The sequence below is a fragment of the Zalophus californianus genome, chromosome 9 (assembly GCF_009762305.2).
Source record: "Zalophus californianus isolate mZalCal1 chromosome 9, mZalCal1.pri.v2, whole genome shotgun sequence".
NCBI classification, from domain to species: domain Eukaryota; kingdom Metazoa; phylum Chordata; class Mammalia; order Carnivora; family Otariidae; genus Zalophus; species Zalophus californianus.
Genome location: NC_045603.1, coordinates 105,413,238 through 105,428,788, shown reverse-complemented (window position 1 = coordinate 105,428,788; position 15,551 = coordinate 105,413,238). Strand labels below are relative to the sequence as shown.

The 15,551-nt window shown below is 40.7% G+C and overlaps 1 protein-coding gene across 3 annotated transcripts in view; it reads right to left on the bottom strand.

Moving 5' to 3' along the window:
• The window catches only part of BCL2L13 (BCL2 like 13), an 87,454-nt gene that overhangs the window by 61,531 nt on the left and 10,372 nt on the right, over positions 1 to 15,551 (bottom strand). For all 3 annotated transcript variants that reach the window (XM_027595403.1, XM_027595400.1, XM_027595401.1), the window contains exon 2: positions 15,131 to 15,299. In XM_027595403.1, the coding sequence (XP_027451204.1) occupies positions 15,131 to 15,251 (121 nt within the window). In that variant the 5' untranslated portion in view covers positions 15,252 to 15,299. The remainder of the gene's footprint in view (positions 1 to 15,130; positions 15,300 to 15,551) is intronic.

Here is a 15,551-nt window from a genome sequence, read left to right as displayed (position 1 = left end):
TCTCAAGCTCTCTCTAAAAATTAAAATAAAGCTAAAAATTAAAATAAAATAAAATACAAAACGGTAAGAGACATCAGATGCAATGACCAGATCATAGAAACCAATGAAAGTTTTGTAAAGTAGCCTGAGGGGAAGGGAATAACCGTGGGTTTCCAATGTAAGAGGCAATGTTAGGAAGCTCAATATGCTTGTAGCATGCAAAATGCATAATGGGGAAGGCATAAAGTGAAGGAGAAAAATTAGGAGACACTTGCAATAATCTGAGGCAGGACCTGTAGGATAATGGGAGAATCGTCACAAAATTGGGACAGTTGGTAACAGCTGACAAAGAAAGAGGGCAAAAGGGGCCCCTGGCTGGCTCAATCGGTAGAGCATGTGACTCTTGATTTCGGGGTTGTGAGTTCAAGCACCAGGCTGGGTGTAGAGGTTACTAAACAAAGAAAAAGAAAAAGAAAGAGAGGGCAGGAAGCAGAGAAAAGAGCGAAAGAATGACTTCTAGGGGTTCCTGGGTGGCTCAGTCGTTAAGCATCTGCCTTCAGCTCAGGTCATGATCTCAGGGTCCTGGCATCAAGTCCCGCATCGGGCTCCCTGCTCGGCAGGAAGCCTGCTTCTCCCTCTCCCATTCCCTCGGCTTGTGTTCCCTCTCTCGCTGTCTCTCTCTCTGTCAAATAAATAAATAAATAAATAAATAAATAAATAAATAAATAAATAAATAAAATTTATCTTTAAATAAATAAAATCTTAAAAAAAAAAGAATGACTTCTATGTTTCAAGCCTGGGGTATTGTGAACAAATTATTGTAAACACAGGGGCTGGCTTATAGCGGAAAATAAAAACCTGACTTCTAGACCTGGGTGTCTAATATTGCACTAGTCACTGGCCACATGCAGGTTTTTTAAGTTTAAGTAGAAATTAAATAAAGTTAAAAATTCAGTTTCTTATTCACACTAGTCATAGTTCAAGTATTCAACTATCTCCTGTGACTTGTGACTACAATATCGGACAGAGCAGATACAGAACATGTTCATCACTGCACAAAGTTCTATTACATAGTATTTTCCTAAACCTATCAGGCTATAACTAATCAGAAGAAGGTTTTGGAAAAGTAAATGAAACTGGAAACTGAAAAGGAAAAGGTTTAAGGAATTTGCGAGCTCTCTGAAGGACTGTCATGTGCCCATTCCAAAGAAGGCTGCTGAATACGCTAAATGTCCTAAAGCAGGAGACTACAGATATTTATTTATTGAAACATGGACAGATGTTCAAATATGTTGTTAATTTTTATTTATTTTTTAAAAAAAGATTTTATTTATTTGAGGGGGGGGGAAGCACAGAGGGAGAGTGACAAGGAGAAGCAGACTCCCTGCTGAGCCCCGACATGGGGCTGGATCCCAGGACCCCGAGATCATAACTTGGGCCAAAGGCAGATGCTTAACCAACTGAGCCATCCAGCTGTCCCTAAATATGTTAATTTTTAAAATGTTACCAAATGGCATATGTACCACCTCATTTTTAAAAACCATAAATTCAAATTTATATGTTCCTATATAAATGGCAAAAAATGTTAACATTTCATCATTTTAATTACTGGATTATAGAATTTTTCTTCTTACTTTTTTTTTTTTACTTTTCTAAATACTTTCATATATATTAAAAGCATTTTAATAAGAAATAAAGAATGGAAGTGACAAGGACATAGACCTGGGCTTAAGATAAACAATAACAGCATTTAGTTTTGTGCATAAATGGATTGTGCTCCTTGATAATAATGAGAAAAATAAGGTTCCCCGAACTGATCTGGCCCACTACATGGTTTTGGTTTTTTTTTGGTTTTTTTTTTTTTTCACTGCATGTTTTTCTATAGCCCATGAACCAAGAATGATTTTTACATCTTTAAATGATTGAAAAAAATAAAAACATTAATATTCCATGACATAAAAATTATAGGGAATTCAGTCCCCATAAATAAAATTTAACTGGAATATAGCCATACTCGTTCATGTATTATCTATGGTTGCTTTGTGCTACAATGAGAAATACATGGTTGTGACAGTCTGTGTGGGGTGTCCTCACAGCTTCACACTGTTGCATAGCACATTACATACTGCGGTGGCACAATTATAACCCCACGGCATTTCAACTGCCACCCGTATTGCTTGCTACACCACAACTTTTATTCACCTGTGCATAAAAAAGTGGACTTTGAATATCCTGCTTTTAAGGATTATTTTGTTATCAAATTAGATGGCAAAGTATCGAAGTTACTATGCAATGACATTATAACTATACTAGAAGCACACAATATATACTGATATTACCAGATTCATTACAGTATTCCCAACTCACAGGAAAGCAAGCCAGAAAAATGAGAAGATTTAAAATGGAACTTTTTATCATAGAATTTCTTCATAAAAATAAAAAATGAAAATGAGGCTGCAACCAAAGTTGTTTCTATGGCTCAGCTGTCAGCCATGCAAAGAAAGTCATTTACTGATGTCAAGTTAATTAAACTGTGTTCAGCTAAAGCAGCTAAAGAGACATGTTATAAAAAAAAAAGTTTAAGATTATTAGTCTTTTGGAGAGAACAGTTGCTCAAGGAGTTGAGGACAATGGGAACAACATCAACGGTCAGTTGAAATACAAGGCAAACAATTCTGAGTGGTTTTCTTTGGCTCTTGATGCACTGACACTTTTCTGAAACTGCTCAGCTGTTCTTTATTCAAGGAGTCCATGCCGAGTTTGAAGTGACTAAAGAACTGTCATGCCTACACAGAATAATTATGGGTGAGGATATTTTCCAAAACATTGAGAAAACACTACTTCACTATAACCAAAAGTGGAATCTGCTAAGATGTGTTACCAATAATGGCAAAATACATGTGGCACATAACAAGGCTTATTCGTTTGACAAAATTAGTTTGACAGAGATTGTGAAAATGTAAAGTATTCAAAACTTATGGTTATTCAAAAAAGTATTCATCAGTACATACTCTGGAAAATATCTGAATCTATCTCATGATAAGGAACCAGGAGTTTCCTTTTTTTTTTTTTAAGATTTTATTTATTTATTTGAGAGAGAGAGAGAACACAAGTACGGAGGAGGGGCAGAGGGAGAGGGAGCAGACCCCTTGCTGAACAGGGAGCCCGATGCAGGGCTGGATCCCAAGACCCTGGGATCAATCATGACCTGAGCAAAGGCAAACACTTAACCAAGTGAGACACCCAGGTGCCCCAAGAACCGGGAGTTTTAACAGTGAACTTCATTTGCTGTCAAGGACTTAATTACTGTCTGTTCCATGAATTTTTGTCAGAAATAGAAGCTGAGGGCGTCTGGGTGGATCAATTGGTTAAACGTCTGCCTTCGGCTCAGGTCATGATCCCAAGGTCCTGGGATAGAAGAGCCCCATGTCAGCCTCCCTGCTCAGCCAGGAGACTGCTTCTCCCTCTGCCTGCCACTCCCCATGCTTGTGCTCTCTTTCTCTCTCTCCCCCTCTGTCAAATAAATAAATCTTTATAAATAAATAAAATAGAAGCTGAGTATCATTTTTCTTTTAAAGATTTTATTTATGGGAAAGTCAGAAAGAACTCAAATACATGTAGGCTAAAGAGCATCCTACTAAAGAATGAATGGGTCAACCAGGAAATTAAAGAAGAATTTAAAAAATTCATGGAAACCAATGAAAATGAAAACACAACTGATCAAAATCTTTGGGATACAGCAAAGGCAGTTCTAAGAGGAAAGTATATAGCAATACAAGCCTTTCTCAAGAAACAAGAAAGGTCTCAAATACACAATCTAACCTTACACCTACAGGAGCTGGAGAAAGAACAGCAAATAAAGACTAAACCCAGCAGGAGAAGAGAAATAATAAAGATCAGAGCAAAAATCAATGAAATAGAAACCAAAAGAACAGTAGAACAGAACAAAACTAGGAGCTGGTTCTTTGAAAGAATTAACAAGATTGATAAACCCCAGGCCAGACTTATCAAAAAGAAAAGAGAAATGACCCAAATCAACAAAATCATGAATGAAAGAGGAGAGATCACAACCAACACCAAAGAAATACAAACAATTATAAGAACATATTATGAGCAACTATATGGCAGCAAATTAGATAATCTGGAAGAAATGTATGCATCCTTAGAGATATCTCAACTACGAAAACTGAACCAGGAAGAAAGAGAAAACCTGAACAGACCTATAACCACTAAGGAAATTGAAGCAGTCATCAAAAATTGCCCAACAAACAAAAGCCCAGGACCAGATGGCTTCCCAGGGGAATTCTACCATTTAAAGAAGAATTAATACCTATTCTTCTGAAACTGTTCCAAAAAATAGAAATGGAAGGAAAACTTCCAAACTCGTTTTATGAGGCCACCATTACCTTGATCCCAAAACCAAAGACCCCATCAAAAAGGAGAATTACAGGGCGCCTGGGTGGCTCAGCTGGTTAAGCAACTGCCTTCGGCTCAGGTCATGATCCTGGAGTCCCGGGATCGAGTCCCACATTGGGCTCCCTGCTTGGCAGGGAGTCTGCTTCTCCCTCTGACGCTCTTACCTCTCGTGCTCTCTGGCTCTCATTCTCTCTCTCTCAAATAAATAAATAAAATCTTTAAAAAAAAAAGGAAAATTACAGACCAATATCCTTGATGAACATGGATGCAAAAATTCTCACCAAAATACTAGCCAATAGGATCCAATAGTACATTAAAAAGATTATTCACCATGACCAAGTGGGATTTATCCCTGGGCTGCAAGGTTGGTTCAACATCTGCAAATCAATGTGATACAATACATTGATAAAAGAAAGAACAAGAACCATATGACCCTCTCAATAGAAGCAGAAAAAGCACTTGACAAAGTACAGCATCCTTTCTTGATCAAAACTCTTCAGAGTACTGGGGTAGAGGGTACATACCTCAATATCATAAAAGCCATCTATGAAAAACCCACAGCAAATATCATTCTCAATGGGGAAACACTGAGAGCTTTCCCCCTAAGGTCACGAGCACGGCAGGGATGTCCACTATCACCACTGCTATTCAACATAGCATTAGAGGTCCTAGCCACAGCAATCAGACAACAAAAAGAAATAAAAGGCATCCAAATCGGCAAAGAAGTCAAACTCTCACTCTTTGCAGGTGATACGATACTTTATGTGGAAAACCCAAAAGACTCCACCCCAAAACTGCTAGAACTCATACAGGAAGTCAGTAAAGTGGCAGGATATAAAATCAATGCACAGAAATCAGTGGCATTCCTATACACCAACAACAAGACAGAAGAAAGAGAAATGAAGGAGTCGATCCCATTTACAACTGCACCCCAAACCATAAGATACCTAGGAATAAATCTAACCAAAGAGGCAAAGAATCTGTACTCAGAAAACTATAAAATACTCATGAAAGAAATTGAGGAAGACACAAAGAAATGGAAAAACGTTCCATGCCCATGGATTGGAAGAACAAATATTGTGAAGATGTCAATGCTACCTAGAGCAATCTACACATTCAATGCAATCCCCATCAAAATACCATCCACTTTTTTCAGAGAAATGGAACAAATAATGCTAAAATTTGTATGGAACCAGAAGAGACCCCGAATAGCCCGAGGAATGTTGAAAAAGCAAAGCAAAGCTTGGTGGCATCACAATTCCGGACTTCAAGCCCTATTACAAAGCTGTCATCATCAAGACAGTATGGTACTGGCACAAAAACAGACACATAGATCAGTGGAACAGAATAGAGAGCCCAGCAATGAACCCTCAACTCTATGGTCAACTAGTCTTCGACAAAGCAGGAAAGAATGTCCAATGGATAAAAGACGGTCTCTTCAACAAATGGTGTTGGGAAAATTGGACAGCCACATGCAGAAGAATGAAACGGGACCATTTCCTTACACCACACACAAAAATAGACTCAAAATGGTTGCAGGACCTAAATGTGAGACAGGAGTCCATCAACATCCTAAAGGAGAACACAGGCAGCAACCTCTTCGACCTCAGCCACAGCAACTTCTTCCTAGAAACATCGCCAAAGGCAAGGGAAGCAAGGGCAAAAATGAACTATTGGGACTTCATCAAGATAAAATGTTTTGCACAGCAAAGGAAACAGTCAACAAAACAAAAGACAACCGACAGAATGGGAGAAGATATTTACAAATGACATATCAGATAAAGGACTAGTATCCAAAATCTATAAAGAATGTCTTAAACTCAACACCCAAAGAACAAATGATCCAATCAAGAAATGGACAGAAGACATGAACAGACATTTTTCCAAAGAAGACATCCAAATGGCCAACAGACACATGAAAAAGTGCTCAACATCGCTCGGCATCAGGGAAATCCGAATCAAAACCTCAGTGAGATACCACCTCACACCGGTCAGAATGGCTAAAATTAACAAGTGAGGAAATAACAGATGTTGGCAGGGATGCAGAGAAAGGGGAACCCTCCTACACTGTTGGTGGGAACGCAAGCTGGTGCAGCCACTCTGGAAAACAGTATGGAGGTTCCTCAAAAAGTTGAAAATAGAGCTGCCCTACGACCCAGCAATTGCACTACTGGGTATTTACCCCAAAGATACAAATGTAGTGATCCGAAGGGGTACGTGCACCACAATGTTTATAGCAGCAATGCCCACAATAGCCAAACTACGGTAAGAGCCAAGATGTCCATCAACAGATGAATGGATAAAGAAGATGTGGTATATATATGCAATGGAATATTATGCAGCCATCAAAAGGAATGAGAGCTTGCCATTTGCAATGACGTGGATGGAACTGGAGGGTATTATGCTGAGCGAAATAAGTCAATCAGAGAAAGACATGTATCATATGACCTCACTGATATGAGGAATTCTTAATCTCAGGAAACAAACTGAGGATTGCTGGAGTGGTGGGGGGGTGGTAGGAATGGGGTGGCTGGGTGACAGACATTGCAGAGGGTATGTGCTATGGTGAGCGCTGTGAATTATGCAAGACTGTTGAATCACAGATCTGTACCTCTGAAACAAATAATACAATATATGTTAAAAAAAAAAAAAAGGTAGCAGGAGGGGAAGAATGAAGGGGGGGAAATCGGACGGGGAGACAAACCATGAGAGACGATGGACTCTGAAAAACAAACTGAGGGTTCTAGAGAAGAAGGGGTGGGGGATGGCCTAGCCTGGTGATGGGTATTAAAGAGGGCATGTTCTGCATGGAGCACTGGGTGCTATACGCAAACAACGAATCATGGAACACTACATCAAAAACTAATGATGTAATGTATGGTGATTAACATAACAATAAAAAATTTTTTAAAGATTTTATTTATTCATTTGACAGAGAGAGAGAGCACAAGTACAAGGAGCAGCAGCAGAGGGAGAAACACGCTTCCCGCTGAGCAAGGAGCCTAATGTGGGGCTCGAGCCCAGGACCCTGGGATCATGATCTGAGCCAAAGGCAGATGCTTAATCAACTGAGCCACCCAGACTCCCCAGAAGCTGAATATCTTAACATTCCCTATCACTAGTTCAATGCTAAGCAGTGCAAGTGGGTTTTTTTTGTTTTTTGTTTTTTGTTTTTTTTAAAGGTTTTATTTATTTATTCATGAGAGACAGAGAGAGAGAGAGAGAGAGAGAGAGAGGCAGAGGGAGAAGCAGGCTCCCAAGGAGCAGGGAGCCCAATGCGGGACTCGATCCCAGGACCCCAGGACCATGACCCGAGCCAAAGGCAGACGCTCAACCATCTGAGCCACCCAGGCGCCCAAGTGCAAGTGTTTTGCTGCAATTTTTTGAGCTCAAGAATGAGACTGCAACTTTTCTCAATATAACGAATAGCTCTGGAAATTACTTTTCACTGCAGACTTAAAAATGTTTCTTAATAACTAAATCTAAAATTATAAGGCCTACTGCTTGCTAACCCCGCCATGGATAATGTTCCTGAGAGTAAATGACACTGCTCCTTGGACTGCATTCTCCTTGTTGGGTCCCCAGGTAAAGAAGGCTGTCCTACCCAGGGATACAATGATTCTTGGTTGCATATAGCAGATCAAGTATTGTTCCCTGATAATGGAGTTCATGCCCCACAAATAATCAATAATGTATCCTTAACTTTAGCTACCACAGCAATGAGATGTCACAAGCCCTACAGCACATCAGCAGGTATTTGTCTAAATGCCCCTGCATGGATTATATTGGGTACAAGACTGGCCTTGGACTATATTCTGGCTGAACAGGGAGGAGTATGTATGGTTGCCAACACCTCCTACTGAGTTGGATTAACACTACTGGTTAGGTGGAACAATCCATACATGCTAAGGAAAGGAAACTAATGGTTATCTGAAAATACCTACTACTCCCCTCTGGGACTTACTCACTTAGCTGAATCTGAGATTCTGAGGTGGATGGCTGAGATCAACACTGCAGAATGGCTTCATCCTGCTAATTGGGATTCTGTTTATAATCGCCTTAATCAAGTGTTATACGAGACAAACTGAATGGATTTCAATGAACGTCACTGCATCTAAATTTGATGGGTAGACTTTTGGGAGCAATGGCCTACAATGAATCCCAAGCATCCCCATATGTCCTTGCTGAGTACGGCAAACTGAAGGCCTAACTATCCTCTGACTCTAAGCCATTTTTATAACTAGTAATGAAGGCAATTTGGTAGGTCAAAATGACCACAAAGTAACTGCTCACTCTTTCAAATAGGGTCACTGGTTTGCTTACTGTTTTGCTACAAAAGGTGCTAAGCCCTTAGTACTGGCTTCCTCAGCTGCAGTACAACCCACTACATAAAATGCCATCAGGTGGGCACATCATATTACCCCATGGTAGTTAGAGGCAGGGTGGACCAGTGCTATCATGTAACACTCCTAGTGTTTCCTAGGCTGGAGTAGTAATACATCTCTTGTGCTAATCTAGTGAGTCTTAATATCCAGTTTTGGCATCTATGGAGTTCTAGTTCTAGGTTAAAGTATAAAAACCACATGTGCTTCAGGGGTGCCTGGGTGGCTCAGTCAGTTGAGCATCCAACTTTTGGTTTCAACTCAGGTGGTGAATTCAGGGTCCTGGGATCAAGCCCCTTGTTGGACTCCACACCCAGCGCAGAGTCTGCTTTGTCTCTTTCCCTCCCCTTCTGCCCCTCCCCACACTCGCTTGTGCTCTCTCTCTCACAAATAAGTGAATAAATAAAAACCACATGTGTTTCATAAAATTAATTCCTGGAATCTTCGTCCCAAAGCAAAATGCTGGTAGGTCCGGATATAATTCCTACCTCAGGTGCACTAACCATTTATACATTAATCACTATCAACACAACTACTTGGTTGGACTCCCTATAAGTCCATGGTACATGGCCACTGAGTCTAAATACCTGAGTCTTAAAACAATGGAATCCAGCACTTTCAGAAGTTATAACTAATTTTTAAAACAATGTGTAAAAAAAAGATATGCTGTGGTTGACAATTTAGAGGCCACATATTTAATTTTAATTTTTCTAATTTTTTTTTTTTTTGAGAGAGAGAGAGAGAGGAATGGGGAGGGGCAGAGGGAGAGGGAGAGAGAGAACAACCCTGAGACCATGACCTGAGCTGAAATCAAGAGTCGGACGCTTAACTGAGCCAACCAGGTACCCCATCACATATTTATTTCATTTTTTTTAAAGATTTTATTTATTTGAGAGAGAGAGACACAGCGAGAGAGGGAACACAAGCAGGGGCAGAGGGAGAGGGAGAAGCAGGCTTCCCGCGGAGCAGGGAGTCCGATGCAGGGCTCCATCCCAGGACCCTGGGATCATGACCTGAGCCAAAGGCAGGACGCTTAACGACTGAGCCATCCAGGTGGCCCAACACATATTTATTTTAAATGACAAGCTCCTCATAAAAATATCATTACTCTTTGATCCACTAGTTTGACTCTAGATGATCTAGGAAAAGTAAATAAATGGGAAAAAAAAGGCAATATATAGGGCGCCTGGGTGGCTCAGTTGGTTAAGCGACTGCCTTCGGCTCAGGTCATGATCCTGGAGTCCCGGGATCGAGTCCCGCATCGGGCTCCCTGCTCAGCAGGGAGTCTGCTTCTCCCTCTGACCCTCTTCCCTCTCGTACTCTCTCTCTCTCATTCTCTCTCTCTCTCAAATAAATAAATAAAATCTTAAAAAAAAAAAAGGCAATATATAAAAGCACTCTTTTTTTTTTAGATTTTTATTTATTCATTTGACAGAGACAGAGAGAGACACAGCGAGAGAAGAAACACAAGCAGGGGGAGTGGGAGAGGGAGAAGCAGGCTTCCCACTGAGCAGGGAGCCCGATGCAGGACTCGATCCCAGGACCCCGGGATCATGACCTGAGCCGAAGGCAGACACTTAACAACTGAGCCACTCAGCCGGGAGTCTGCTTCTCCCTCTGCCTGCTGGTTCCCCTGCTTGGTCCCCCTGCTCGTGCACGTTCTCTCTCTCACTCTCTCTCTCTCTGACAAATAAAATCTTTAATAAATAAATAAAAATGTCTTATTGTAGAAAACTCCAAATACAAAAGTAGATAGAACATTATAATTAATCCCCACATACTCACTATGCAGACCCAACAACCCACAAATCACAGCCAATCTGCTCCACCCACCCCCACATTCTTCCTTCTCAAATCTACCCTAAAGCAAATCCTAAACATGGTACCTCTTCTTCAGCAGGTATCTCAGTTTGTATCTGCAAAAGATAAGAACTTAAAAAAAGGGGGCTCCTGGGTGGCTCAGTCATTAAGCATCTGCCTTCGGCTCAGGTCATGATCCCAGGGTCCTGGGATGGAGCCCTGCATCGGACTCCCTGCTCCGCGGGAAGCCTGCTTCTCCCTCTCCCTCTGCCCCTGCTTGTGTTCCCTCTCTCGCTATCTCTCTCTGTCAAATAAAATCTTTAAAAAAATAAATAAATAAAAATCAGTAGCACTGCTATAAAATTTTTGGTTTACCATAAAAACCTTTTCACCTAGGTCACTAACACTGGTAGTAGGGCTTTCATTGAAAAAGTCAGTTAAAGGGCGCCTGGGTGGCTCACTCGGATAAGCTGCCTTAGGCTCAGGTCATGATCCTGGAGTCCCTGGATCGAGTCCTGCATCGGGCTCCCTGCTTCTCCCTCTGACCCTCCCCCCTCTCATATGCTCTCTGTCTCATTCTCTCTCTCTCAAATAAATAAATAAAATCTTTAAAAAAAAAAAAGTCAGTTAAAGAGGGAATCATATACAAAGAAGTTATTATAAGAAATTTTAATTGAAAATGTTAATAAATGTACATATATCACAGACCTGTATCCCTGAAACAAATAATACATTATATGTTAATAATTAAAAAAAAGAAAAAAGAAAAAGAATTGAAATGAAATCTGATCAAGCTACTAGGTTTAACTGCAAACTTTACAAGAAATATGGAGGAAAAAGAACATCCTGTTACACCTTAGAGATACAATCAGGAAAATATAGACCGTGGGAAACTATGCAGGACAAACATCCCAGATTCTTTAACCAATAAATTACAGGAAGGAAACATGTAGATTAAAAATGACTTAAGAAAGAGATATATCCACTAGTTGCAATGTACAGATCTTATTTGTATCCTGATTCAAAGAAACAAACTTTAAAAAATTGTTACATTCATAATTGAAATACATTTTAAATGCTAATTAGATGTTTATAATATTAACTAATTGTTATTTTAAAATGTTAGATGTTGATAATGATATCAGGGTTCTTTTTTTTTAAGATTTTATATATTTATTTGACAGAAACACAGCAAGAGAGGGAACACAAGCAGGGGGAGTGGGAGAGGGAGAAGCAGGCTTCCTACGGAGCAGGAAGCCTGATATGGGGCTCGATCCCAGGACCCTGGGATCATGATCAGGCGCCCCAGTGCTACTGATTTTTTGTAAAAGAACTAGAAACAGGGGCACCTGGCTGGCTCAGTCAGTAGAGCATGCAACTTTGATCTCGGGTTGTGAGTTCGAGCCCCATGTTAGGTATAGAGATTGCTTAAAAATAAAATCTTTAGGGGTGCCTGGGTGGCGCAGTCGGTTGAGTGTCCAACTCTTGGTTTCAGCTCAGGTCATAATCTCAGGGTCATGGGATTGAGCCCCACATCGGGCTCCCTGCTCAGTGGGAGACTGCTTTTCCCTCTCCCTCTGCCCCTCCCTGTTGCTTGTGCTCTTGAGAGTGTGTTCTTTCTCTCTCAAATAAATAAAATCTTTTAAAAAAAAGTGAAATAAAATCACAAATAATTGATTATAACTATGTAAAAACTATGTATATTGATAAAAATTAGAAAATAAGAAAATAGGGCACCTGGGTGGCTCAGTTGGTTAAGCGACTGCCTTCAGCTCAGGTCATGGTCCTGGAGTCCCGGGATCGAGTCCCGCATCGGGCTCCCTGCTCAGCAGGGAGTCTGCTTCTCCCTCTGACCCTCTTCCCTCTTGTGCTTTCTATCTCTCATTCTCTCTCTCTCTCTCAAATAAATAAATAAAATCTTAAAAAAAAAAAAGAAAATAAGGGGCAGCTGGGTGGCTCAGTAGGTTGAGCATGCAGCTCTTGATTCTGGCTCAGGTCATGATCTCAGTGTCATGGGCCTGAGCCCCGCATCAGGCTCCACACTCATCAGGGAGTCTGCTTCTCTCTCTCTCCCTCTGCCCGTCCCCCGCTCACTGTCTCTCTCTCTAAAATAAATGAATAAAGCTTAAATTAAAAAAAAAGAAGAAAGTAAAATATGTTCTGTAAGTTTGGTTATAAATTATAAATTACGGGTGTCTGGGTGGCTCAGTCAATTAAGCGTCTGCCTTTGGCTCAGGTCATGATCCTAGGGTCCTGGGTTCGAGCCCTGCATCGGACTCCTTGCTCAGCAGGGAGCCTGCTTCTCCCTCTCCTTCTGCCTGCCACTCCCCCTGCTTGTGCCCACTCTCTCTCTCTCTTTCAAATAAATATATAAAATCTTTAAAAATAAATAAATAAAAATAATAAATAAATTAAATAATTGGTATCTCTTAGGAGTTTTTAAAGTTATTTTGCCGGGGCACCTGGGTGGCCCAGTCGGTTAAGCATCTGCCTTCAGCTCAGGTCATGTTCCCAGGGTCCTGGGATCAGGCCCCACATCGGGCTCCCTGCTCAGTGGGGAGCCTGCTTCTCCCTATCTCTCTGCTGCTCCCCCTACTTGTGCTTGCTCCTGCTCTCTCTCTCCCTCTCAAGTAAATAAATAAAAATCTTTAAAAAAAAGTTATTTTAATGTAATTTTGTTAAAGTAGCAACCTATCTTGGGGTACTTAAAATACGATTCAATATTTAAAAACAGAATACACAGGGGGCACCTGGATGGCTCAATCAGTTAAGCATTCAACACTCAATTTCGGCTCAGGTCATGATCTCAGGGTCCTAGGATTGAGCCCTTAGGCAGGCTCCATGCTTGGCGTGTAGCATGCTCAAGATTCTCTCTCCCTCTCCCTCTGCCCCTTCCCTCCACTCCCCACTGCATACACGTGCTCTCTTAAAAACAAACAAACCAGAACACACCAGTTAGTCACATTTAAATATTTAAATTAGCAATATGAGGACACCTTTTGTCATCCCTACTGTCAGAATGGCAACTGGATTCCATCATTTCTGAATTCTTAACTCTACCCTTTCTTGAGCTAGAATGGAAACAGATAAGATCCACCCCCATAGCTGCAGTAGAAACCAATAGATAAGAATATTTATGATGATGTTACACCTTAACAAAAAAGACAAATTTAGACTCCAGTAACTGTTTTAACCTTCATTCAGTGAACTATTTACAGAAAAACATATCCAACTTCATAATACAAAAAATTATGCTAGAAACTCTTTTAAGTCTATCAGATATAGGGAGACTGCATAGCTCAGCTGGTTAAGCGTTGGGACTCTTGATTTCGGCTCAGGTCTTGATCTCAGGGTCGTGGGATCAAGCCCCCAAGATCAGTGCAGAGGCTACTTAAGATTCTCTTGCTCTCCCTCTGCCATCCCTGACCCCTCACCACCCCCATGCGCATGTGTGCACTCTCACACTCTCAAATAAATAAATCTAGAAGTTAAAATACTTTTTAAAAAGTCTATCGGATATATAAATCCATTGTTTAAATCTAATATCCTTGGGAAAAGTCAATTCAAGAAACTTAACTTTAAAATAATTATGTAGGGACACCTGGGTGGCTCAGTCGGTTAAGCATCTGCCTTTGGCTCAGGTCATGATCCCAGGGTCTTGGGATCAAGTCCCGCATTGGGCTCCCTGCTCAGTGGGGAGCCTGCTTCTCCCTCTGCCTGCTGCTCCCCCTGCTTGTGCTCTCTCTCCCTCTGACAAATAAATGAAATCTTTAAAAAATAATAGTGATAAAAAATAAAATAAAACAATTATGTAATTCCAATCTGTCTTGTTAAGCATGAAACTTTTTTTAAAAGCTTTTATTTATTGGGGCGCCTGGGTGGCTCAGTCGGTTAAGCGTCTGCCTTTGGCTCGGATCGTGATCCCAGGGTCCTGGGATCGAGCCCTGCATTGGGCTCCCTGCTTGGCGGGAGGCCTGCTTCTCCCTCTCCCACTCCCCCTACTTGTGTTCCCTCTCTCACTGTGTCTCTCTCTGTGTCAAACAAATAAATAAAAATTTAAAAAAAAAAAGGCTTTTATTTATTTATTTAAGAGAGAGAGAGGAAGAGAGCTCCAGCATAAGCAGGGGGGAGAGGCAGAGGGAGAAGGAGAAGCAGGCTTCCCTCGCAGCAGGGAGCCCGATGCGAGGCTTGATCCCAGGAACCAGAGATCATGACCTGAGCCAAAGGCAGACACTTAACAGACTAAGCCACCCAGGCGCCCCAAGGATGAAATTTCTAGAGAAAGATAGAATTGTTTATTTACATGTACTTAGTACATTTTTACATGTACCAACAGCAATTATTTAAATTATCACACTCTTAAAAAGCATTAAAAGTCTTTTCTGGGAATGGATCAAGGGGTGGGAATGGTTGGGGTAAGAAGTTATTCTTTAAAAGATTATTAGTATTATTTGATCTTATAACCACAGATACAAATTATGTAGATATATGTACTTTTATATGTAAAGTAATTACTACCACTTAATATAACCACCATGAGTCAAAGACAATACCTTGGGGCGAGGAAAGATGCTGCTCTTGTAGCTTCTCCTGAGAGAGGAGTCCCAAGTAGCTGAGAACAACATACTTCGTTTCATAGTGAAATCCTAGAGGCACAGTAGTAGAGGACGCCATTGAGTTGGCTGGCAGAGCTCCAGAAGTCTACTTACAGATGTGTAAAACCTAAAAACATAAAAAGTTATTTTTTCAGTTTAAAGTTTGTTACATGCCAGTACATTTCCCCATTGACTGTAATTATTCAACTAAATACCAAAATAAGTATTTCTCAGTCTTTTCTTCTCAGTAATTTTTAAAAATTGTAACTTTAGTTTACTTACAAGTCAGAATTTATTAATTCAGACTTCAGATCAAAAGCAAATTTCCCTATCTCTCCCTAGTTTCTCTGTTTTCACCTATGTGGCAAAAACACTGGTT